At 39.4% G+C, this 26,817-nt stretch overlaps 1 protein-coding gene across 1 annotated transcript in view; it reads right to left on the reverse strand.

Moving 5' to 3' along the window:
• LOC134532868 (superkiller complex protein 3) overlaps positions 1 to 26,817 on the reverse strand; it is a 50,967-nt gene that overhangs the window by 16,794 nt on the left and 7,356 nt on the right. The window contains exons 5-13 of the mRNA XM_063369868.1: positions 25,700 to 26,060; positions 25,125 to 25,354; positions 23,672 to 23,974; positions 22,204 to 22,383; positions 20,961 to 21,121; positions 18,868 to 19,003; positions 17,833 to 18,017; positions 16,955 to 17,143; positions 441 to 655 (exon numbers count right to left, since the gene is read on the reverse strand). Of these exons, the coding sequence (XP_063225938.1) occupies positions 441 to 655; positions 16,955 to 17,143; positions 17,833 to 18,017; positions 18,868 to 19,003; positions 20,961 to 21,121; positions 22,204 to 22,383; positions 23,672 to 23,974; positions 25,125 to 25,354; positions 25,700 to 26,060 (1,960 nt within the window). The remainder of the gene's footprint in view (positions 1 to 440; positions 656 to 16,954; positions 17,144 to 17,832; positions 18,018 to 18,867; positions 19,004 to 20,960; positions 21,122 to 22,203; positions 22,384 to 23,671; positions 23,975 to 25,124; positions 25,355 to 25,699; positions 26,061 to 26,817) is intronic.

A 26,817-nucleotide genomic window follows, 5' to 3' on the forward strand; every position in this document is an offset into this window, starting at 1 on the left:
TAAAATTTGTTCCAGTGTATTAAGAGGATAAAAAGGTACACAACACATTGTCTTAACCGTTACCTGTTACTGTACTACCTTCAGCATGATCCAGTCATTACAAATTTAAGATTTGTTGGGCAGTTTTCCAATTCCTGGAACTGTCAGAAATCGCATCTTCCAACCGGCTGTAAAGACAATTATAAATATTTAAGTAATAATAATTAATATTTAATTAATAATTGGCAGCAATATGGCAGCAAATCAAGGAAAGAAGTTCCATGACTCAACATCTTATTTAAAGTGCTATGTTAAAAGAGATTGCCGTTGAAGTATGTTCTCTATTTTTCTTTTCGTTTATGAACATTAGAAAATTTTTTTATGCGAAAGTAAAATATTTATGTTAGTGACAGTTAAACTGCACGTGCAAGTGGACGAGGGTTCCATCAACGTCCAGTCACCTGTGGAAGTGGCGACGACGCCCACCAGGTCCCAGTGCCGCCAGTTGCGTGGGCCGAGCAGCACAGACTTCTTGGCGGCGGCCAGCGCCCTCTCCCTCGAGCTGCGTCTCGGCTCCGGCTCCGAGCAGTGGTCGGCGTGGAGGTTGTGCGAGATGGCCAGGTCGTGCCACAGGAGGTTGTTGTCCTGGGACAGCGCGAGTGCCCTGTGGTAGCACCTGCACACATGTCCCTGGACCATTATTGACTACACCTCCACAGCCGAGGAAAGAAAAAAAATAAACTAGTACTAACACTTCTAAAACTAAAAGGCAATGTCAAATATTGGTACATATCATAAAAGAAGTCCTACTGCATAAATCTAGTGCACACCACGAACATATCTTTATTATTATGAATTTATAAAGTCCGCTATTTTGGATCGAATGATCCTAGTCAATGTTTTTCGGAGCTCAAAACACACAATGCCAATAAAGTTTTACTTATTCTTGCAACTTCTTGTATATTATTATTGTACTTGAAACTTACATTGAAAAAAAAAAAATTCTTGACATTTACTAACATACATACGTATGTACTACATATATACGAGGGTGGTCTGAAAAGTTTCTGACCTCAACATATAAAGATTGTAGCACTCGTCAACTAAAATCGTGGGATGTGTTTGTTCTTTCTTTGGAATATACTCTCTGAAATTTCAGCCATTTTGGACGTGCAGTTATTTATTAACAATTGTTTGTGTGAGTCTTTGGAAAATAGTTGTTTACGAAGGTTAAGGCCTCCTTATTCAAAAAAAAATCTCTGTTCTCCGAGTACAGCTTTTAGCCTAGGGAACAAAAAGTCAATTGGGCTCAGATCTGGTGAATAAGGAAGGTGGTCAAGCAGTTTGTAACATTGCAAGAGCCTGCCCTCCCCAGCTTTTAAAAGAAGAATATTTTATGAATTAATATGCTTTATTCATTCGGAGGAATCAGCTGATTATACAGTTTCAAGGTTGTAGTGAATTAGTTTTTTATACTTGTATTTTATCGTTATTAATATTCTTGTTAATAATTTTTGTGTTAAGATGTTTTATGTAGAACATCTGTTATACTATATAATTTTACTGATTCTCATGTTATTATGTGGGTGAATGTATTTTTTCAATATTTTTTTTACTTTAAGTTTTGTTTTAATGCCTACATTTTATGTTTGAAGTTAGTCAGAAGCTTTCATAATGATTCTAGAACATTTGGTATTGTTTGAGTGAAAGAAAGGACGAGCGAGACATGTGCTCAGCGGCGCCATGGTTTTTCAGACTTTATTCAGCTGCGGAGGCTTTCTCGCCATTTCTGTATGTATTCTTATGATGGGAAAGTTGCACTTGTGCATTTCCCACAGTATTTATCAGTTGACTAGAAAGAGAGAAACAGTAAAGCAGGCACGGACTACTGCAAGTTTTTCTGTAGTGAAATGTGTTGTGATTGGGCAGTGGTCACGTGACTGCCTTCTACCGGTGTGGCTGGAGGCAGTGACGTCATCTCGCCAGATCTCTGCTCAATGTCGTCTGAAAAAGTCGCGTTTGACAGTGGCTCAAGCCAAAATTCTTTAGTAATATGTATTAAGTAACGAACTTTACGGCTGTGGTCCGGGCTGCATTGGTTATCAACCTCATTTCGGACATTTATTTTGACTTTTCATCGACCAGTCGTTGGCACACAACCCACGATGGGGCTTAAGTGATATTTTGCAGCCATCCCAAGAACACTTTTATCCTTGGCTTGTATCGTTAATACCAAGTGACTTTGGGACTTATCTGTGAGATTTCAGAAGTGTGTAAGTATTAAGAACGTTTTTCGGCATCATCAAAAATAACAAAAAAATATTTTTTTCGAGCAGGGAAAAGTAATTTGTGTTGGTAGGAGAAATGTGAGGACCCTTTGTGAGCATTGTGTAATAGCGGACAGTTTTTTGTTTTTGTGCAAATAAAAAAATAATAGTAATAATTTCTATGTAAAAGTTCTACTAAATATTTTTCTTCACTAAAAACTGCATAACCAAATTCGTACTTTACCTCTAAATTGAAAACAACAACAAACATTTTCGGCAAACATCATTATTTATTATTTTTGAAGTTTTTATGAATGTTGCAAGTCAGGTAATCTTTTAGCCAGGCCGATTTGAGTTTTAATAAGTTCAAACCACAATTCGCAGATTTTCGCCATGACAACCGCTGAGGTGTGAGTTGGTCCATTGCCTTGGCGCAACAAAATTTTATTTTTTTGTTTTTGCAAATGTGATTTTTTTTCTGCAATTTCTGCCTTCAACTTAAGTAATGATGCGTAGTATTCTCAGTTATTTTATTTTATTTATTTTTTGATTAAGACAGTTTCATGACTATCCTGGAAAACAGTTACCACCACTTTCCTAGCCAAAAGAACAGTCTTTGCCTTTTTTTTGAGCTGATTAACCCTTCAAAGTAGAAACTGCAAAACCTCTATCAGAGTAATAAACAAATACTAGGCGTCTGCGAGCAGAAGATTTTCACTTCGAGTCGAGCTCGAGCGAGTTTGCTAAAATACTCGCGAGTATCGAGTCGAGTTCGAGTTTTTTTTTTAAGTTTATTGCACATAAATTTACTGTGATGGAGTAATAAAATGTGAGAACTTTTGAGAAAAATATGGAAATAAAAAAAGAAACCATTATCATTGTTAGCCTACTAAATTAAAAAATTCGATATTCCTAAAGTATTTGGAATTTCTTATCTCCGCTGTACTGCAACATGTTTGTTTTGACAGTTTAATTATTTATTATTATTTACGATTTATTTTATTTTTGTTTGCTCTATGTATAATATTATCTATTTTCAGAAACGGCAATATTTTGTTATGTATGTCTATGGAAAAGTGATTCTTTGGATTTTTACCGGACTATTTGAACGAGGTATTGTTGATACCCCTCTAAGGACTAATGGACTTGAAAACTGTAAACGGTAAAATTAACGCCGTAATTTTATTATGTAAATTATTAATTTTAATATTTATGTATTTGAATTTTAAGTGAAATTTTGTTATCCGCGCAATTGTTGCGTTCGGAGTTTACGTTTTCGGTAAGAAATTAGGTAACTGAAACGGTCCTTTTGGCCAATCACGGGCCACCATTTAAAAGTGAGTCTTACTGGTTATTTTGAGGAAACTAGTAAGAAAGAGAGTTCTACAATGGCCAGCTGAATGAGCGGCAACTTCGTGACGTCGGCGATTTTAAATCCTGAAAATTAGCTATCTAGCATCAGGCATCCCGGATAGTGGATGATAATTATGAACATTAGGGAGTTCAGAACATTTAAATAGGATTTATCTAAAAAGATAAATATTATAGGAGTGATTAACGTGAGTAACAAAAGTGCCCAGATTTTTTGTGCCCTAATCTTATGCACGAATCACGAAACTCCCGTTTTTACGTCACATCGTCGCCGAAACTTATTATAAACATTGATTTCACGAATTAAATTGACTTTATAGATAATCTAAATAATACTTGGACATAAATTTTACGAATTTACACATTAATTAACAGACTCAGTGGTCCTATAGATGAGAGGCTCTGAGCTCTGCCGATGATTTTGAACCTATCTAGCCGAGGTAAATTGATTTAAGTTCCCTAAAAACATTAATTAAAAACTGTGTAGTGTCAACGAACCCGAATTAAGACTTTTGAAAATATTTAAATGTGCGCAACATAACTCCTGGTAATTGAACCTTTATTGAATTACTATGATGTCACCGTTAAATTAGGTTGTTGTTTTGGATATGAATAATAATTAAATATATTAATAAGATTGAATTTTTGAAATAGTTTTACATTGGAATAAAATAATTCTATATTTATTTTTTTTTCAAAGTGTTGTGTTGTGTTATTTGTAATTTTACCCACTCCAGTGTATATTTATGTATGTTCCAAATCAATCAAATAACACCTAACTGTGACTTACCTTATACCAACATTACCAGTGAAGAGTCACACAATTAAGAAATTTAATTTATTACACAGTTTTATTCAGCCCAACGTTTTAGTGTGTGTGTGGGGCCTAAACTACTAGAAAGTTCCCGCACATACCTATTTGACAACCCAAGTGGTGCTTTTAAGCTTCAAAAGTTCCCTCACATATTTATTTGGAGCCCATACGGTGGGGCCGATTTTGAGGTTAAGGGACACCTCAACATTTTTTGTGTAAATTCTGTACCAGCCAAGTACTGAGTGCAAGTGCACTATTTGTGTAAAATATTATCTGGTCGATTGTTTCATTGCACATCACTATGGCAGATGAACAAAACAAATACTTTCTTAGAGAAAGATCACGAAGTGTAGGCGAGGAGTATGCTACTGGACAAACCTCAAGCAGTGAGTCGAATCCTTCATCATCTGCAGGGAATTCGCCTGTAGTCACCTGTGAGGAAAGGTTAGGGCGGCCCACATCTCCCCTAATCATGGAGCAGGAAAACTTAAGTGACACTGTCATTCACACAGCTGCACCCCAGGACAGTACTCCTACTCCACCGCCAGTGACACTTGAAGCACTGATGCAAATCTTGCTGCAGACAAATGCTCAGATAAAGCAGACCGACTCTAAATTGGAACAAAACAACACCGTTCTCAGTGAGAAACTGGAGCAGAACAGTACTGCCATGGAGCAAAACAACACTGCTCTCACTGAAAAATTAGAGCAAAATAACATTAATCTTACTGCTAAGTTAGATCAAACCAGTGACAGCATCAGGAATCTCGAGCATAGCATCGAGGTTAGACTCGCACAACAACACGAGGAGATCCAACAGATAGCCGAACAGGTCTCCCAGTACAACCGCAGGGTAGATGGGTTGGAGTCCCATGTCACTTCCCTAAGAAACATGATGGCCAACGAGCATCGAGGGCAGGCCAATGCCAGGGAAGAGGTGCGCGAGCACATCCAGCACCTGGAGAGTAGGCTTGGTGACATCGAGGTGGCCACAGCTACGCTGAGGGACAGGTTTGAAAATCTGTCTGTTCAACCGAGCCCTACAGCTGGATCAGCTGGTAGTATAGGCCAGGCCCAGGCAAGCGAGTGCCATGGACCCGCTGTTCCCACACTGCCCACCGCAGGCAAACGACAGGGCGGCACCGAGTGCTACACTGAGCACCAGCCCCAGGAACCGTCACGTGTCACACCCATCACTCATCGGCCAAGTAGCAGGACGTTTGTAAACACGTCGGGTATGGACCCTGCTACTCTGATCCACCACCCGGCCAAGCATTGGGCAGAGGCCATGCCCACGTTTTCAGGAAGGGTTACCGAGAACCCTATACGGTTCCTGAAACGTTTTGAGGAATATGCGGCCACGTTCAATCTCAGCGAGGCTGAGGTACTAAAGTGCCTCAACAGTGCGTTGAAAGGGCAGGCTTTCTACTGGTGGGAAATGCTGAGTGCAACCACCAGTAGCTACAATCACTTCCAGGCCATGTTCCGCCAGCAGTATTGGAGTCTGCGGATTCAGAGCAATCTGCGTGCCCAGCTCCATACTGAGAGGTATGACCCCAGGAAGGGCACAACGCTGGAAGCCCACCTCTCCACAACGTTTGAAAAAACTAGGTATCTCGATTTGCCCATGACGGACGAGGAGTTCGTAGCGGCAATACTCACTCAGTTGCCGCTGCGTTACCAAAAGCAGTTGTCCGGCCTGACGTACCGAGACGTCACAGAGTTCAGAGAGAGGCTCCTGAACTACGACAAGCTGGAGAAAATGGACAGGACGCCAGGACCTAAGGAGGACCACGAGAGGGTGCCTCAGCAAAACCGCCAGCCACCCCTGAATAACTACTGGCAAAACAGGGACAACAAGCCAAGGGACAACCGTCAGGCAGCTGTCCACACTATGACGTGGCAACCCAAGGGCAGGGAGCAAAGCTCGTATGGCCGTTACGCTATGAGCCAACGCAAAGGCCCCTACAACAAGAGGAAGACCTGGTGGTCAAATGCGAGGAACTACCATAGCGATGAAGAGATGTACCAGCGCAAGAGGAAGGACGACCGCAACGACAACCGCCGCCGCTCCTACTCGCCTGAAGTACGGCCTCCCAGGGAGTCCCGTGACCGACGCCCAAGATCCTCGTCTGAAGACGAGAGAGAGTACGCGAGGAAGTACCGCAAGACGGAAGAACCTCGATACCAGGGCCGGCACGAAGAAACCCGAATGCCACCCCACCATTATTCCCCCCAGACGACAGAGAATCATGGCGGCAATGCCCAGAATAGCCAGTTCTCTGGAAACAAACGCTACCAGAACGCAACGTTTCCGCCACCATTTCAGGCGCAGCATCCAGGACATCAAGCTGCATACTACCAGAGAGGGGAAGTGAACCCGGTAGCAGCCGAGTTCAAGGCTGCAGTGTCCAGCGTCGCAGGACCAAGTAATTGGAACCACAATGAACAACAACAACGTGTTCCAGGTGGACGTGCCAACCAGGGCACGTTAAACTAGAACGGGTTTCAGTTGGATCGCCCCGAACAGAAACCCACTATTCAGGCTCAGGGGTATAAAACGATAAATCTCCAATTTACAGCTGCATCAGCTACGATAAATTTATATGCACTGTTATGCTAAGAGAAAGTGAAAGAGACTTTCTCTATAATGAAAATGATGAAAATAGGGTTCATCAAGTTTGTACAGTTTGTCCACATGTGACATTAAAAATTGAAGAATGCAATGTGGATGCATTAATTGACAGTGGCGCTGAAGTCACGTGTATTAGTGAGGAGTTGGTGAACTACCTCGAACACCAGGGCATAATACTACCCAAGATACCAGTACCAGCACTCAAGATAATTGGAGTGACATCAAGGGCAAGCCCTATTGTAAACAGACAGGTACTGATAACAGTACATGGCCTAGGCAGACCAAAAGACATGACTGCACTAGTTGTGAAAGGCCTAGCAAAACCGCTAATAATAGGCACCGACTTTCTATCACAATTTGGTGTAGTGATAGATTTTAAACTATGTGAAATTCATTCAAATGACTGTGAAACTCCAGTCATACTCACAGGCAAGTGGCATGTGAGAGAAAATTTCGTGGGAATATTGTACAGTGAACCTATGCACAGGCACATATACAATGCACAAGCAAGTGAGCAACTTCAGGCATCACTTGAAGACATAAGACAGTCACTACAGGAGGTGAAGAGTGTATCACCCAGTCAGCTGCAACAACTGTTTGGTGTACTGGCCAACTTTCAGTCAGTATTCTCTGACAAGCCAGGCAGAAACAGATTCTACCAAGCTAAAATCAAGATAAATGAGGAGGCACCGTACCACCGCAAATGCTATCCCATTCCGGTGAAGTACGTTCAGGAAGCCACAGCCTACCTACAACTTATGATCGATTGGAATGTAATCAGGAGAGAAGCAAGCCCCTATGCTAACCCCATTGTTTGTGTGAGTAAACGAGACGGGACAGTAAGACTGTGTCTCGATGCTAGGGAGCTCAACAAAATTACAGTCAAGGACAGGGAAAGTCCCATACAAACGGCAGAAATTTTAAGATTGTATCAAGGTGTGAAGTATCTCACAACCATGGATCTGTCGTCAGGCTATTGGCAGATACCATTAGAGCCTAATTCCTGCCAATATACATCATTTCTGTTCAGGAATCAACAGTATGTATTTACAGTTATGCCATTTGGACTGTGTAACGCAGTGGCTGACTTTACGAGATGTCTAGACGCAACCTTAGGACCCGAGTGTCAGGGATTTGCAAGAGCGTATGTCGATGACATATTAATAACATCATCAAATTTTGAAGAGCACATGCAGCATGTTGCCACTGTATTGCACAAACTGCAAGAGGCAGGCATGACTGTGAAAATTAGAAAATCTGTATTCTGCAGGGAGGAATTACCCTTTCTAGGACACATCCTCACACCTGAAGGCATTAAGACAGCCCCAGACAAGCTGCAGAACATTCAGGAGTTTCCTACACCGAGGAACGTGAAACAGCTGAGAGCGTTTCTTGGAGTAATTGGTTTTTACAGGATATACTCCAACCAAGTTGCACAGTGTGCAGTTCCGCTGTTCAGCCTATTGAAGAAGGGTCAGGCATGGATGTGGAGTGAAGAGCACGAGCAAGCCTTCCTCAGCCTGAAAAACTTGTTCCTGACTGAACACGTCATCTACCATCCAACCCAAGGGAAGGAATTTCTGTTATACACAGATGCCTCTGACACAGCCCTAGGATGTAAGCTTGCACAGGAGGAAAATGGAGTTGAAAAGACTGTAGCAATGGCTAGTCGTACTCTCAACAAAGCGGAGAGAAATTACACTGTTACAGAGCGAGAGGCTCTGGCCATTATATGGGCACTCCAGAAGTACAGGGATCTGCTACTTGGAGAAACAGTGAAATTGTTAACAGATCACCAGGCGTTAACATGCCTTAAGGCAGGCAAGTTATTTGGTAGCCGCCTTACGAGATGGTTTTTGCTACTGCAGGAATATGATATTCATATACATCATATCAAGGGATCTGCCAACACTACTGCAGATTACCTAAGTCGCCTGCATGAACTACAAGAAAGTTCACCATCTACATCAAAACGACAGAAGGAATTTTTAGTGGCACCAATATCCACAGAAATATTTAAAACCAACCCTAAACTCCGAGATATCCTGAAGGATATAAAATGTAAACAACAGGCAGATGAGTACTGCAAAAACACCATCAACCAGCTGCAGAAGCAGTCAGTTGATAATAAAATTCACCAGCATTTCTGTTTGTCAGCAGAAAATGTTTTGTTTGCCCAGTCAAGGAAGAGAGGCATTTTCGAAGATCACTGGAAACCAGTGATACCAGCTGATTTGAGGCAACCAATCACCTGGGAACTACATGTAGCCTTGGGACATGTAGGGAGCAAGAAGCTCATCGAAGCATTAAAGAGGCAAGTGTATTGGCCTAACATGTCACGCTATATAAGTAAGGTCACAAGTGCCTGTGACCTATGTCAGAAGGTGAAACCACCTGGACAACACCTGCATGGAGAATTGCAGCCAATCATTCCAACAGCACCATTGGAATTATTATCCGTTGATTTATTTGGCCCCCTACCACAGTCAAAGGGAGGTGTTAAGTATGTTTTTGTGATGCAAGATGTTTTCACGAAATTCACAAAATTATATGCAATTGTGAACCCAACTGCAAAAGCAGTTATGCAAAAATTAAAAACTTTCGTTGAAGAAATTGGTTTACCTAAAGTGGTATTGTCAGACAGAGGTACCCAGTTTACCAGTGATTTGTGGCAAACAGGAGTCAGGAAATTAGGTGCAATACCTACAACTATCAGTGTACGACATCCACAAAGTAACCCTGTGGAAAGACTCATGAAGTCAATAGGGAGTCTTTTACGTACGCTATGCCATAACTCGCAGCAATCATGGCGAGATAAGTTGCCATATGTAGAGTGCATTATTAACCATACTGTACATGGGTCTATTGGAGTTACCCCTGGAGAAGCCATGAGCCTGAATAGATCGGTGGCGATCAACCCGAAATATTTACCCCGATGTGAACAAAACCCTAATGAAGAAAAACTACCTACAGGAGAAGAGGTAGAAGCTCTAGTGAAGAGGAAGTTGACAGCAGAAGCTGACATCAGACGCAAGAGGAAACCAGCATCAAAATTAGCAAAATTTAAAATTGGAGACCAGGTACTGAAGAAAACAACTCCAGTAAGCAAGGCCTGGGAACATGTAACCAAGAAATTGTTTTTGTTATTTGAAGGTCCTTATGTCATCACAGACATAGTACAAGAGAATTGCTATGCACTAGCAGAGCCAGCAACAGGCCGACCAGTAGGCCGTTATAATATAACGCAGTTAAGGGAATACAAGAGCCCTACTACTATGTAAGCAGTACCGACCTAAGCTGCGAATGCCTCGTGATGGTACAAGGTGTAGTACCATAAACAGCTGAGAGCAGTCTAAGTGTAAGTTTCAGACCAAGGATCTGAACTGTACAGAGGAGTAAGTGTATGTCACTGTGATTATGTGATCTAGTACGCCATGTGAGGCGTAGTGCAGCCACTGTAATTTGTAATGTTAAGCGGAGGTGTAATTCCCGCTTGTTTCTGTGTAAAGGTGAAGTAAAATGCCACCTATGCAGATATTTACCCTGTGGTTATGCGGAAGTGTAATTCCCGCTATATTGCTGTATTTGAGGTGAAGTGAAATGCCACCCATACAGATGTTATTGTAGCCTGTGAAGCTACCTGTGTACAATGTGTATTGTATTTATGTATCAGTTGGCTTGCACAATTCCTCGTATGAGTATGAACTCAAATGTCACTAAGACATATATATACAACATTAGACTAGCCTATACCTATGTGAAGCTGTATGTACTGTGTACTAACAAACGAGAAGAAATTAAGCTTATTTAGTGTCGATGTAACTAGGTGGTATGATACCCCATCCTGCTGTGTAGACATATATAAACACTGGCATGCAAAGCATCTCTAAAAGCACATAACCCTTTGCAACTACAAGCAGAGTAATATTATGCAGGTTACCTTGATTTAATGATGATGCTGAGTAATCCAATAGGCGTCGTTATGTTGATGATGAAAAATAGAAAATCACTAAATTTTCTAATATTTATAGAAGAACTCACTAAGATTTTAAAACTTCACTATTTTATTACCATTTCTGGGATGAATTTAGGGAAAAGAATGATCTTTAGGATTGCATTCTACCCAGAATGCAGGTTAGAAAAGTATGCACTCATTTCGCATACAAATCCAATCAGATTTAGCTGAAATATTTAGTTTATTAAACTTTGGATGTCAAGGCATTGATATTTTATGAAATGAAAACACTGAAATTTGAAATCGATGATTTTTAAGAATTTATTGGGAGAAGCCCCTATACGAGAAAATTACGTCGTCTCAACACTATTCACTCGCATCACTGTCATAGTTGCTTGAATAGTATTCTTCGAATGATGTGAAGAATAGCGAAGAATGTGGATCTGAAAAACTCAGGATCTAAGCCCTTTGTCACGAGAAGTGAAGATACTCCGGCAAACAAGTGTCCACAAGCAACTTCGCCTAACAGAAGTTATAAAATTGAAGAAGCAAGAAAATTTTCTTAAAAAGAAATGAAAAAGATATTGAACATGTGATACCCTATGTTGAAAGCTATCCTGATACAGCATGTTTGTGAAACAGCTGATTGGTAAAAGGAACCTTAGCTACACTGAAGCCAGGAGCCTCGGTAGATTACAAGACTCATGTTACTGATAGTAACCAGGATGAGATGAAATGTGAACACATTATTCAACCCAGCGAGACCGCTACGGGATGAAAACAACATTAATGAAAGATGAGAAGAGGAAGATAAAGCCTCTACAGCTGTTGAGCTGAGCACAGCAGACTGAAATTGAAAAAGTTACTAAGTTGGTAATTGTGTAAACCAACGACTTCTCTGTATGTGAGATGATAATGTAAACAATGAGTAAAGACACTATGAAATTTTGAATTGTATAACCTGTAAACATAATGGAATGTTAATGGTATGTTATGTAAATGTTATTATATATATATAGTTATATATAAATGTTATATTTTATGATCAATTGCTAATATGTACCATGTAAACATAACAATGAACTATTAATTGTTAATATGTACATGATATGATATATATTCTTTGATGAAATGTTAACAAATGTGATGAAATGCAAATGTAAATTGCAAGCTAAATATGCTACAGTTAAATGCAAATATTTTTAATAATGAAATGTAAACATGTAAGTTACAAACATTGAGTAATGAATATAAATTATGTTAGCTATCAATATGTTATTATGAAAAGCAAAACATGTGATGTTTGATATTCAATTATGATACGCTATAATGATATGTTTTGGTGAAATGTATGAAATCTCATGAAATGAGAACACAAACAGGCAAATGCACTGTAATGCATATTAATCGAGTACGAACTAACAATGTGATATGTTAGTAGCAAGCAAAGTACTAATATTGAATTTATTGTTTATTGATAACCATGCATTGTTATGCAAGAATTGAGATTTAATAATTAATTGTATTTATTTTTTTTTCTAACAATGATGTTAATAATGAGAATGTTATATGTTAAGCTAGGAATTTTAAGGTTAATTTAAGATATTTTTGTTTTAACGGTGACGTCATAGTGTTCCGCGACAAGTACACAAGTTGTATTGCCTGCAGACACTTGTATTTGCAAGAGTACAAGTACGCACATAGTGATTAAATTATTCGGTTAAGACCCGGACACCTATACTTAAGTCAGGTGCGAAGGTTACACCAGAGTGAGCTAGACATAGTGCGGTTCGCAACGATTGTGTACCTAACAGTGATGGGAATAGACGAGTGCTTCCTTGTGGGAAGTGGTGACCTCGCCCCACGCAATCAGCACCGCAGACGCCACGACGCCGTCTCGCGCGTAGTCGTGAGGCAGGGCGGCTGGACGCCGCCACATCAGCAGTTGATGACGTCAGCTGCAGTGCCAGATGCCGTGCTGTCTGGTACAGCATCATCGCCCCACGCCAGACCCCGTCGACGCGTGGTGAACCAGGCCAGGTTTGTTGGTCGTTTTGAGGACAGGCGCCGTCTCGACGCCGCTGTCCGCTGCAGGAAGGAGGAGTCGCAGCAAGGATGCAGTCATCACCGCAGATGGACGTTGACCCATTGCCGTGACGTGACCTGGAGAACGTCCTATTGTTGACTCACGTGTACATTGCACCCCTTCGAATCCCTTTAGTGAATCATACTCACAGTAAGTAAGTCCTCCCGAGTCCTTCTCAACAGGAGCGGCTCAAGGCAGAATCAGTCGGAGAGCAGCAGCAGTTCCAGCCTTCGAAGATTTTGCACTGCAAAATCCGTGAACTTCTTCGCGCAGGTCTGTTAGCAGCGACGACCCGATAAAAAGTGTTTAAAAAGGCGCGATTTTCAGGCGCGCAACGGTAAAAAAACGAATCGAGGAGGAGAGGTAGTCTCTCTCAAGTTGTTTTTTTTGTTTGTCGTTTGGTGCGCGCGTTGCTAGGCAACGAAGAGTGTTGTGTATTGTGCGATGGAGAAAGGGAAGTGCCAATCACATTGCACCGTTTTGAACAGGTCAAAGAGCACTGTTCAATGTAATTGACAAGGGCGGCAAAATCTGTACTGCAACATGTTTGTTTTGACAGTTTAATTATTTATTATTATTTACGATTTATTTTATTTTTGTTTGCTCTATGTATAATATTATCTATTTTCAGAAACGGCAATATTTTGTTATGTATGTCTATGGAAAAGTGATTCTTTGGATTTTTACCGGACTATTTGAACGAGGTATTGTTGATACCCCTCTAAGGACTAATGGACTTGAAAACTGTAAACGGTAAAATTAACGCCGTAATTTTATTATGTAAATTATTAATTTTAATATTTATGTATTTGAATTTTAAGTGAAATTTTGTTATCCGCGCAATTGTTGCGTTCGGAGTTTACGTTTTCGGTAAGAAATTAGGTAACTGAAACGGTCCTTTTGGCCAATCACGGGCCACCATTTAAAAGTGAGTCTTACTGGTTATTTTGAGGAAACTAGTAAGAAAGAGAGTTCTACAATGGCCAGCTGAATGAGCGGCAACTTCGTGACGTCGGCGATTTTAAATCCTGAAAATTAGCTATCTAGCATCAGGCATCCCGGATAGTGGATGATAATTATGAACATTAGGGAGTTCAGAACATTTAAATAGGATTTATCTAAAAAGATAAATATTATAGGAGTGATTAACGTGAGTAACAAAAGTGCCCAGATTTTTTGTGCCCTAATCTTATGCACGAATCACGAAACTCCCGTTTTTACGTCACATCGTCGCCGAAACTTATTATAAACATTGATTTCACGAATTAAATTGACTTTATAGATAATCTAAATAATACTTGGACATAAATTTTACGAATTTACACATTAATTAACAGACTCAGTGGTCCTATAGATGAGAGGCTCTGAGCTCTGCCGATGATTTTGAACCTATCTAGCCGAGGTAAATTGATTTAAGTTCCCTAAAAACATTAATTAAAAACTGTGTAGTGTCAACGAACCCGAATTAAGACTTTTGAAAATATTTAAATGTGCGCAACATAACTCCTGGTAATTGAACCTTTATTGAATTACTATGATGTCACCGTTAAATTAGGTTGTTGTTTTGGATATGAATAATAATTAAATATATTAATAAGATTGAATTTTTGAAATAGTTTTACATTGGAATAAAATAATTCTATATTTATTTTTTTTTCAAAGTGTTGTGTTGTGTTATTTGTAATTTTACCCACTCCAGTGTATATTTATGTATGTTCCAAATCAATCAAATAACACCTAACTGTGACTTACCTTATACCAACATTACCAGTGAAGAGTCACACAATTAAGAAATTTAATTTATTACACAGTTTTATTCAGCCCAACGTTTTAGTGTGTGTGTGGGGCCTAAACTACTAGAAAGTTCCCGCACATACCTATTTGACAACCCAAGTGGGGCTTTTAAGCTTCAAAAGTTCCCTCACACCGCCGGTTGATTTGAAAAGAGGAAGTGAAAGAGCATAGAATAAAAGTATTTTCAGATTTTTAGCATTTTTTTTTCGCATATACCGTTACTCTACATATTTACCAAATTGTTTAACCTCAAAATTAGTGTCAAATATCTGTAACTTGTCATTAAGTTTAATCAATTTAAAGTAATAAAAATAGAAGCATTTTACTTAATTCAATTTACACTTGCAAAAAAAACTTACGCACAATAAACCTACTTGGAAATTAAAGTCTTTTTCAATGTCCTGTAGTCTGAAATATGTTTACTCATGTCATCAAATGTAGAGCTGTACTGAAGAAGCCGATTTTGCCAATATTTAGTTGAATCGGCATTTCTGCCAACTTCCAATACTCTTGTTAATTTTCGACCGATATTACTGAAAAACGAAAGAGACTGCCATAACCTAAAAATCCACGAGTACCCTTTTCACTTTTCGTAGTAGTACTACATTCTTTCAGATCACATTATTTCTTAGCAACATGTGCCAACCGTACATATCAAGATTTAACATCCTTTTTTTTTCAATAATGTTCTTTAATTTTAATATGTCCTAAATAAATACATTACCATCACGGTAAATACACATCTCGGTTATTACGGCAACTATAGTGCAAATGTGGTAACTATCATGCTTCTGCAGTAGTTATGGTATCTACAAAGAATCTTTAGTTCTTTTTATGGTAATTATCTTAAGATAACTATTGGAATTGTACTGTAGTTATGGTACATCATCCATATTTCTTCGTAAGTTGTTGTTCATTTGTATTTTCTTCATATTTATATTTACGTGCGCCATTACTGGCAGGAATTTTCATAAAAATGTTAAACGGGACTTTATATCACACATTTAATGGTGTAAATGATGAGACCCCGGACAATTTAAATGCTTTTTATAGTAAAATGCGGGAAATGTTTCCGCATAAGGCGGGAAATACTTCCGCATAAAGGAGGAAAGTGATACATTAATGCTATGCGGAAAATTATAGAAGTAAAAAAAATAATCACGGAAATTCGTAAATCCCGGGTACGTAAAAATGATGTGTTCATGTATACGGTCGATCATGTTACATTATAAAGTAAAGGATAATAGTGTTGTAAGACTTTTATTCCGATATAATGAGAGTTTTTTTTCTATAGGTACAGTGCAAGAAAAGCTCGCTCGAATTTCGAGTTGTTGAAAAGCCACGAGCTCGAGTTCGAGTATTACTAAAAAACTCGACTCGAAACTCGAATTTCGAGTACTCGCAGGTGTCTAACAAATACCTATATGGATTATATTTAATCTCGTTCATTCAGGCTTCACACACAATGTATTCAAACACTGATCTGACTGATAATAATTTATGAGCACTACGTCAGTAACCTGGTGGTTCGGACAACATAACAATCTTAGAGGTTTTGTTTCCTTAATGTTACCAATTGATATGGACAAGATTTTGTGATTTAATTTTTATGCCAATTTTGTTTTATAAAGAGAAGATTTAGGTATTATTGTTTTTTATTTTTTTATGAACTCTGTTTATTCACAAAGATGGCATATTATTAAACAAATATGACACTTAAATGTTCACGATACTTTTTCACCAAAAGTGTAATTATGACTGATAAACGATTCACTTTTACAGTATAATACTTAAAATAAGCATTTCTAACTATTTTTAACAATAAAAATAAATTGGGAAGTATTTGTGTGTTTAAAAAATGTACCAATATCATAAATGTAAAAATGAGAACATTAGCAAGATACACACACACACATACTTACACAAAGACTATTTTAGTAAAACTTGATACTAAATAATTAAAATGATTGAATTTACGATGATTTTAAAGATTACCCAACTGATAGGCTCCTGCCCTCCCCGGTATCCTCAACATCCGCGGTGAAGCGTTCACCTGGTTGCCAGCTGGAACACGGAGCCCCTCAGCAAGGACACCTTCCGCGCGGGGTCGCCAGGGTCTGGCTGAACGAGCCACGCGTGCGCAGACAGGCCGCAGACCGCGTCGGGCAGCTGGGAGGCGAGCGAGCAGATGTTCCCCAGCAGCTTCCACAAGGAGGACAGGTCGCGCCGCTGCTCCACCGCTCTGTTGGCGACAGTGCGTTACAGCCAACCTGCACCCTTTGTAACAGAATCCTGACAAGGCAATTCTGCTGACAACCGTCGTTTCCTGCCGCACACCTGTCCCAACTGATGATAAATCAGGACACACAGTTTTATACTTTAAACCTTTAACCTTTACAGATTCAGCAAAAATCACAGTGAACCATTTTCACGAATTTTGAACAAATTTTCATTACTACTTTCTAAATCACAGGGTCATTTTTATATGTAATATAAGCAACATTGAACATTATACAAAAAAGATCTACTATTCGCAGGAACATGCAGATTTTTGTGTTAGAAAGCTAAAATGTTTTTACAGATAGATTGTGGCCAGTCTCTAACTACTATTTATGATTATTTGCATCTGTGTGAAAAAAAAAGAGAGTTAAAAAAAAAGGTTGCTCAAATTCAAAAGTTTACAGACTTCCAGAACCATTACTGTTTATTTGGGGACATTTTTGTGACTCATGAGAACAGTCCAGTTCTTGTGTTTCCTTACTTTTTTGTAATTTTCATGACTTTTTTGACCTGTAGACACCCTGATGTATGTTCAATTTATCTGCAACTTCATGCAAAACAACAATCATTCACCTGCAAAATGTAAGCAAACAGTGCTTTGACTGAAGTTGCAACGATGCTTATAAGCAGTGAGAGGTTGCAGCACCATACCTCTCTATGGCATCGAAGGCTTCCTGGCAGCTGTCCATGCAGCAGCCGAGCAACTGGCGGCTCCTGTAGTTCCTAGCCATGCATAAGCATGCTTCTCCCAGCCCTTTCAGCGCCGGGACATAGTCTGGGTTGCTCGCCACCAGAGCTTTGAACTGCTCAACTGACTCGTTGTACAGACCTATTATCTGGAAATAAAAACAACAAAAACATATGAAAATAACATATTCCATTTACAAATGGAGGCTGGAAAATCTAATTATTAAATACATAATTAAGATAATTTAATAATAGGTTATTATGAAATACATTGATTCACGAAATAAGAAGTTTAAAAGAGAATTTAAAATTTGCAAGATTACGAGACTTTGTACATGTTTACAATTCAAGAACGGTAATTCCAATACTAAATTAACATATTAACATTCATGGTACCAAACATTTATATGGAAATATGTTTCATGTTGTCGCTTTGCACGGAAAATGGTAGAAGTAATTTACGTTATGTGAAGCCTTATATTATTGCTTTATATTTTTTTAAAATTCCATTTTAAAAACTTGACATATGTTAATTGAAAAAGATCTCCATCAGGATAATACATAATACAAACATTTATTTTAAGTTCAGCAGTTGGTATTTTCCATTGTTAGTAATGGTAGCCATGCTCTAAATAAATCAGTTTTTGTTCCTATCTAACTTTCCCGTAATGATGATATATTTATTTAGGATGTATTAAGTTCAAGAACGTTATTAAAACACAGAATGATTAAGTCTGATATGTACAAGTGGCATGATGCATAAAGGGTTCTCATTGATTTTTCATTTTTCAGTAATATCGGCCAAAAATTAACAAGCACATCATGAATAGGCAGAAACACCGATTCAACTAAATATCAGCATAATTGACTTCTGTCTATTCGTATCGGCACAGCTCTAACTACAAATACATAGCAAAGTAATTCTGACCGTATAACAATTCAAACAGAACTAAATAACTGAAATTTAGTGGAAATGTAGTGGAGATGAGATAAGGTTACCTGATTGATAGCTGCAATTTGATACGCTGGGTAGACGGCCTCCGGACTCAGCTCCACCGCTCGTTGGTACGACTTCAGAGATGCCGTGTATGCTCCCCGAGCGTAATAGGCATCAGCTAAACTCTCCCAGTAGTGGCTACAAGGCAAGTTATTAAGTAACAAAATGCTCATGAAAAACAAACATACCTATAAATTGTACAAAGCTTACCATATTCATTTATTTAGAAATCAGCCAACATAGTAACTTTCCTGTATTTTACACCCTAGGAAATTCTCACTTTGAAGTATATATTTCCAAATCACAAGAAGTTTTACATTTAGTAATAGTTCAGTATACTATAAAGTACAGTAGAGCACCTCTCAACCGTAATTCCCACAAACGGAACTCCCGACCAGTGGCGTAGCCAGGATTTGTGTATGGGGGGTGTTAAGAAGCATTGCCCCCCTCCCCCGTATTAAAGCGGGGGGTCCGGGGGTCCTCCCCCGGGAAAATTTGGATTTTAAGGTGTAAAATAGTGCTATTTTAGCAGTTTTCGGAACTTAAATTTAAATATTGTAATGGTAAAAATTTTATTAATTTTAATGTGAAATTTGTTTGAGTGATAAATAAGAAATTAATTAAAGATTTGGTGCTAAGGGGGGGGGGGGGGGTTGAACCCCTAAACCCCCCCTCCCTGGCTACGCCCCTGCTCACGACATCTGGAACTTATTTTCCAAAAAAATTAAAACATTAAAAAACATTTCCAAAACATTTCCGCACTGGAACGATGCGTTTTTGCTTTTGCCTGACTGTACATGTCTTGTAGGCGCACGCGCACACGTCTGTCAGAGAGCTAATTATAGCCAGTCTTTCCCGCGCATTGCATAAATATGTACACCGCTGGTTTTCGTGTCGGACATGAATTACTATAAAGATGTGTATGCTATAAGTAGTTTTATTGTTTCACTATGTCAAGTAAACGGAAAATTCCTGCCGGCCCGAAAGTATGTACACCGACTCCCACTATACTCGCTGACACACGTGATAGCGAGTAACATTTACTTCCAACGTGTGATGCTTTCAGATTGTAGACAATAATTTAGTGTACAAATATGTATTATGTACATATTTATACGTTAATATATGGTTAAACAGTCTACATTTACCTGTATTTCTCTATCTCTGTGTTTTTAAACGAGATGCTTGAAGTGTTATTCTTGTGTATGAGAAATGTAAACTGTGCATGGCAGTGACTATACACTCTCCAGGAAGTATGAATCACTAGCACGTCAACACAGAAGTAACACAACACTGCAGCTGTAGTCCTACTACCTTACCCGAACCCTCTTCATCATTCTCTTCGCTCACGCACGCACCCACCCACAGAGATAAGAAACACCCGCTTGCCAGCTTGCTAGAATGAAGGTAATTCAACCAGCCCGGAATTTTACGACCCGGCACGGTCCCGTTACGTTTTGAAAGCAGTACTACATATTTAACAGATAACAGATCTACATATTTTTTGTTGTATGGTTTTATAACTGGAAAATATTTACAGTACAACTGTGGCTATACATTTAAGTTAATACTATGTGCAGCATGTAATGGCTTTTTTCTTTGCCTCCCTACCGCAACTCCCCTTACTCGGAATTTTCCCATAACCGGAATAGATCTCCCCCCAATGATTCCGGTTGAGGGGTGCTCTACTGTACATACTAACTTTCATAATTAAGCACCAATACTGAGGATTTTTCAGGTACGTTGTAATAAAAGTAGTAAATTACACTGTAATACAGATTGTAGTTATTACAAACTAATTCATAAGATAGCACATATGCATATATCAAAAGGTAAAAAAAAAAAAAAAATAGTTCTAAGTGTGCAATATACTGACACCCTTAGCACAAAGATTGAATTGATAAAAATAGATACACCTACAAGTCAAACTTTAAAAGTATGGATGGGCTAATCAAATTCTGAAGTATCAAATCATCACAATTTGAAAGATTCAACTGATAAATATTTGACATTCATGAATAATTTGATATACAATTTGAAATATGATTTTAATTAAAAAAGAAAAAAAAAACACGATTGGCAGAAGCCTATTCACCTGTCGTTGGGATTGGTTCTGATGGCGATTCTGAGGCTGTCGATGGCCTCCTGGTGGTTGCCGAGCTCTGTGTGGTGCAGGCCGAGCCTGAGCCAAGCCCACCTCGCCCCGGCGTACCCCGTCTGCTGGGTCACGTACGTCAGCAGCTGCAAGTTCGCCTCCTGCGCACGCACACACACACACACACGCCTTCTCAAAACAACAGACAACCCGGTCTCCAAGGTCCGGATGCACAGGCTCTGTAAACAGGCAAACTCGGACCCCGACACGATTAATGATATCACTGCACAAGACTCAACCGTATCGTTCGAGTCGGCCTGACGTGAAATTTCATAGGTAAAATTATGTGGTGAATAGTGATAAAATTAAAAAAGTTAATTAATTTATAGACTACCATTTTTAAAGATATTTAGAGCAAATTATGAGTCAAACACATTTAAAAACATATTTACAAGACGTTTATTATAGTTTTGTTTTCAGTACCTATCCAAACATGTCTTACAGAAACTATACGAATGTCATCCATTGAAGATTAAACCAAACTTTTTCCCCTCTTGTTTCGGGCAAAATGATCACATAACAAGGGAGGGAGAATGTGATGCAGCCGTTGAGACAAGACATATTTCTGGGTTGAGTCGAAAAGGGTGGAATGTGTTTTGGCAATGAAGAGTGAAAAAAAGAGCCACTTGAGAATTCAAACAATAAACAAAGCAGAGACGTACACATTGGATCGAGTTAACTTTTAAACAGTAAACAAACCAAACTGCAGAAAATACAGTTACATATGCGGCAGTGGTGCGGTGTATGTGAGGTCAAGGCAGTCTGACGCCGTTACAACTTACCTCTCTCTCGTATAAGCCGTGTGTCTTAACATCATCGCTTTGATGTTTAGCAACTAAAATTTGAAGACTTGATGGTATCCATACAAATAAATATGGTACTATGATTCCCAAATGGTGTACTTGAAAAAAAAATTGAACAGGTGTGTTGCAGCAGTCACTTTTGTTGTTCAAGTTAACTATATTGCCAAAAAAATATATTGTTGTATTGAATATCGGCAGAAGCACCGATACTATTAAATATAAGCAATGTTGGCTTCTGCCAGTCAAATTCAGCCCACCTATATCAATAACTTTGAAAAAAAAATTCAATGAAAAACCTACATCAAAGGAATAAGAAAAATTTGTATAAATTTCTTAACTGATGGAAAGTGTGCACTATAGCTAACTCTCAGACTACTTACGTAGTTCTTCTGTTGCCTATAGATGTCACTGAGAGATTCTCCAGCCTCCATGCTGCTAGGATTCAGCTGGAATGCCTTCTGGTAGCATCTACGAGCTTTGTCTAGATCACTGTCTCCATGTTTGTAGTGGTGTCCCAAGTACAAGTAACAAATGTAGCAATTTGGGTCCAACTTGGTGGCCTAAAAATATAAGTTTTTTAATACAACTACACAGTATACTCAGTTGAAAATAAACACGCTACCATATAATGGATTGAAAATATTAAAATTATTAATACCTTTTTTTGCGCTGGATAAATGGTTCTTGCAATGGGGTAACAATTTAAACCAGTATATTTTTAACTTTGAAGACTATTGAGAGAAAAATCATTTATATCACAATAAAATTATTAAATAATGCTGTCCTCATTTGCTTAGCATTTAGGATTTAGAGAGAACCCTTAATTTTTACAAAAAAAAATTTAAAAATCTAAAATTTCCTGCAGTCAAAGTTTATTTGACACACTAAACTGGGAACCTTGGTGTAATTTGAAGAAGAAAAGGGGAGGAAATGTTTAAACACGCAATATGCTACTTTCAGAGACACATCTGGAGCGTTAGGATGTTCCGATGGGGAAGGTGACGGGGCAGGTATGTTTCTTCAGGTGTCAGGTCCAGCTAGATTAACGCAGACCAACGTTAAAACTGATATGTCTTCTGGAACTCCATCAACTGCAATTTCCAATAATATGTAGCTGTGTTGATTAAGAAGGGAGGACGGAGGGGGGCTGAGCAGTTCAAAACCTGGTTTTCGATCCCCGGGAAAACAAACATGGTTTGACTTGGGCTATGTTGACACTTGAGTTATGTTGACACTTGAGTTATGTTGACACTTTTTTGTGTATGTGAAATGCCATCTTGTGTTGTGATGAACTCTATTACCTGTATAACGAAGCAGTCTTTTTTTGTACTCCGTTGTGGTCCGACGTCACGCAATTGTATCACACAAGATGCAAAATTTTTTTTAGTCTTGCAGGCTGGAGTCCGGAAACGAAAACAGCTCACAAGGGGAGGTGGCTCTGGGGTGGTTCACAATTGCCTTCCACAGCGTGGAGATAAAGGGACAATGCAACAACCATTCCAGAACCTGGGATGGCTGGATAAATGAACGAATGAATGTATGAATGAATGGATGAATGTATGAATGAATGGATGGATGAATGTATGAATGAATGAATGGATGAATGTATAAATTAATTAATTGGGGCATTTAATTAAATTGAGATCGGAGTCATTAACAACAATGAGGTATGATGAGAATGGAGCATTTATGGAATAAATCTGTAGGTAATGGGAGTATCTGAGAAAACTTTGGTTCACTGCGACTGCCAAGTTTCCTACATGAAAAGATCAGGGCTTGATGTCAACCAGGAAATGGAACCCAAATCCTCTAGCCATCATGGCTCCCCGTAGACGTGTGAGCACCCACCTTGAGCAGCGCCATGAGGCTGAGGTGGTGGTCGCCGTGGCGCCAGTGCATGAGGCCCAGCTCCAGCCACAGCTCCGCGCTGCCAGGGTCCTCCGTCACGGCCACATTCATCTTCTCCACTGCCTGCTCGTGCCTTCCGCAGCTTTCCAGGAGCAGCGCGCCGAGGTAGGCCACCAGCCGTCTCTGCCCCAGCTCGCTGACTGCCGCCACGCACCGCTTCACCCCGGGGATGTCGCCGAGGGCGATGAGCGCCCTCGCTACGCTTGTCAGCACGTCCACGTTGCCGGGGTCTTCCGACAGCACCTTGCGGGAAAACAGCCATTGTCAGCCACCATCTCTCCTTTCAGAGGGCAGCTGGTTTAGAAGACAGGGCCATAGCACATGGAGTGGCATGGAAATACCACTAGGGCCAAACAGTATGAAAATTACCAATCAAAACATTTGATCAAATATCTATTTACAGTCTGAGCTCCTTAATTTGCATTCTTCAGTTGGGCACATTCATTACAGGTCCCCACCTACCTGTGCACACATATGGCGTGTAGAGCTTCAGAAGATACTACAAGATTTAAAAACTGCTCAAGAGTGAGGTATGTTTATGAAAAGCATTTTTGAATACACTGAGGGGAAATGAGTTGTTTTGTTTCTGTATTTTGTTTTTAAACTTTATTTTAAAAAGAGTGAAAATTGCTAAAATGAGTGTTTTTTCGATAATTTTCAGGTTTAAAACCATTGGTAAAGATTTTTGAAAGCACTCAAGGGATTTCATTACACATTTATCTTTATTTCTTTGCCATAAAATGTTATGGTTACGTCACAAATCTTATAGCTGGCCTTTACATGACAAGACGACTGCGTGCCTATTCAGGACCTTGAGCTTAGAGGCGATACTGCGTCACACTTATCATCCTGCCTCACTAACCCAAACACACCAAGGACTAGGTGGACCTCTTAATATGCTATCGATCCAGCCACTTGCATTCCAATTTTTTTGGGTGGATTTGGGCGTAATTTAACCATGAAATTAATGTGATGACAAAGACTTTTTTTTTAAGTAGGTAACCCTTGTTGCCAAAGAGCAACTTATTAAACATGTTTTAAAACAAATGAACTGTGTTATTTTTTCTTTGGTAATCCCACTGAAACTATATTGATGTTCGACAACCCAACAAAATCACTAATCCGGCACAGCCATGATCCTGAACGTGCCGGATTAAAGACTTTACTGTTAATAGGTTTTTAAATAAAAAAATCTTTCCATAATATATGAACAAAACATGAAAATAAAATGGACTACAATATTACTACAATTTTTCCACAGTTCTGAAAGACTGATTATTAAGTATGTATGTAAGTATGCTAATAATGACTTGACACAAATATTGATTGAAAAACTCATTTTAGAACCAGGCACATAGCTTTAATGCACTACAAACACAAACAGTCTACTTACTTGCTGCCCCAGCTCCACTGCTTCTTTTCTCTTGTCTGCATCGTCTTGCATCGCGAGAGCCCTTATTAGCAGGGCACACCCTTTTTTGTACAGTCCCTCGTCACTCTGTTTGGATATCAGCTTCCGGGCTTCCGACAAGTGTTGCTCGGCCCCTGAGTAGTCGTACAGCCTCAGGAGGCACTGTCCCATTAGCAGCCAGCTGCTCCACATGTGTGGCATACTCGACACCGCTGCAAACAATACGGCCAAAACTACATACTTCAAAAACACTGACTACAACGCAATTACAATTGTTTTGTATGAACAATGAATTAGAGATAGTAAATTAATAGATGAATTCATACTAAATAAGTCATGAAGATTCAAAGAAACATAAAATTACAAAAAAATTAGTTTTTGTTCCTTAAAAAAATATACTATTTCCCTTCTTTCCATCAACATGTGTTTTATACCAATAGGTCTCATAGTTAATCTAGAACTAGCACCATGTAAATACACTTATTATGCATTTTCTGAGCCTGGAACGTTCACATAATGATTTCCTCACCACTCCCTTCCTCCGTGAAGAAACGGACCTGTCTGCAAGGAGTCCCGGGCTGCCACAGGGTCCCCATCGGCCAGGAGCAGTGCCCCGCGGGCCACGAGAGCCATGCCCGCTCCCGGCTGTGACTCGGCCAGCTTGTTACAGAAAGCCCGCGCCACGCCCCCCATCGCGCTCGGGCTGTCCTGCCCCCGGGCCACCTCCTCGCTGTACACTTTGCACACCCACTCCAGCGGGTACACACTGTCCGCGCACAGGCTGTGCATCTTCGTCGCCTCCTGCCTCAACACCTCGTACTTCTTGCGCTTGTAGAGCACTTTCAGGTACTTCTTGTAATACTCCTCCCGCTCGCCGTCCTCGCAACTCTTTAATACATTCCGCAGGTACAGCTCCAACTAAAACAATGCACAATGCAAACTCGTCTGTAATTTTAAACTACTCAACATTGCGACCCATGAAGAACACACTATCTAGACAAATTAATATTGATAATGTTATTCACTGAACTTCCCATGTTTGCAAAAGATCAGACCAGTCAACTCGAGGAGAAGGTATTAGAAGTAAGAGAAAGCTTGAAGGTTTAGGAGATTGAGGGATTACTCCTTGCCACTTGGTGGAAGCCCAATTGCAGGTGTAAATCTAAATATTAAAAAACCAGTTTTTATGTTTGCATTAAGTTTTTTTTTAAAGATTATTTTTTTTTGTAACTGAGTTCCACCAATGTTTTACTCATCAAATCACACATTTTACCACGGGTAAAAAACTAAATAAATAAAAGACACAGAATGGAGGTGAAACCTGCAGCAAGCCGGGAATACCGGCAACACTCTTGTTACTGTTCCCCTCGATGCACTGATAAGTGCTTTTAGCAATCCAATTCGTCTTGCCCAGTGCCAGGGGTCAAGCGGGATGAAAAATTTGTATGGACGGAAGTTGGAAGTGCTTAGATGACATGTCTCAGTAAAAGAGTGCTTGCTGTTTCCATACTAAGTTGTTTTGAGATGTTTCAGTGTGCAATAACTACTCACAATAACTTTGAAGAGGCCACACCATCAGCGATGCTACCATTATGTTGTTATTACTCTTATTTATGTTTAACTTTTTTTATTGTAAACACCATTTCATTAACTGACATACACTGACTATAAAATA

The sequence above is a fragment of the Bacillus rossius genome, chromosome 6 (genome assembly GCF_032445375.1).
Source record: "Bacillus rossius redtenbacheri isolate Brsri chromosome 6, Brsri_v3, whole genome shotgun sequence".
Lineage (NCBI taxonomy): Eukaryota > Metazoa > Arthropoda > Insecta > Phasmatodea > Bacillidae > Bacillus > Bacillus rossius.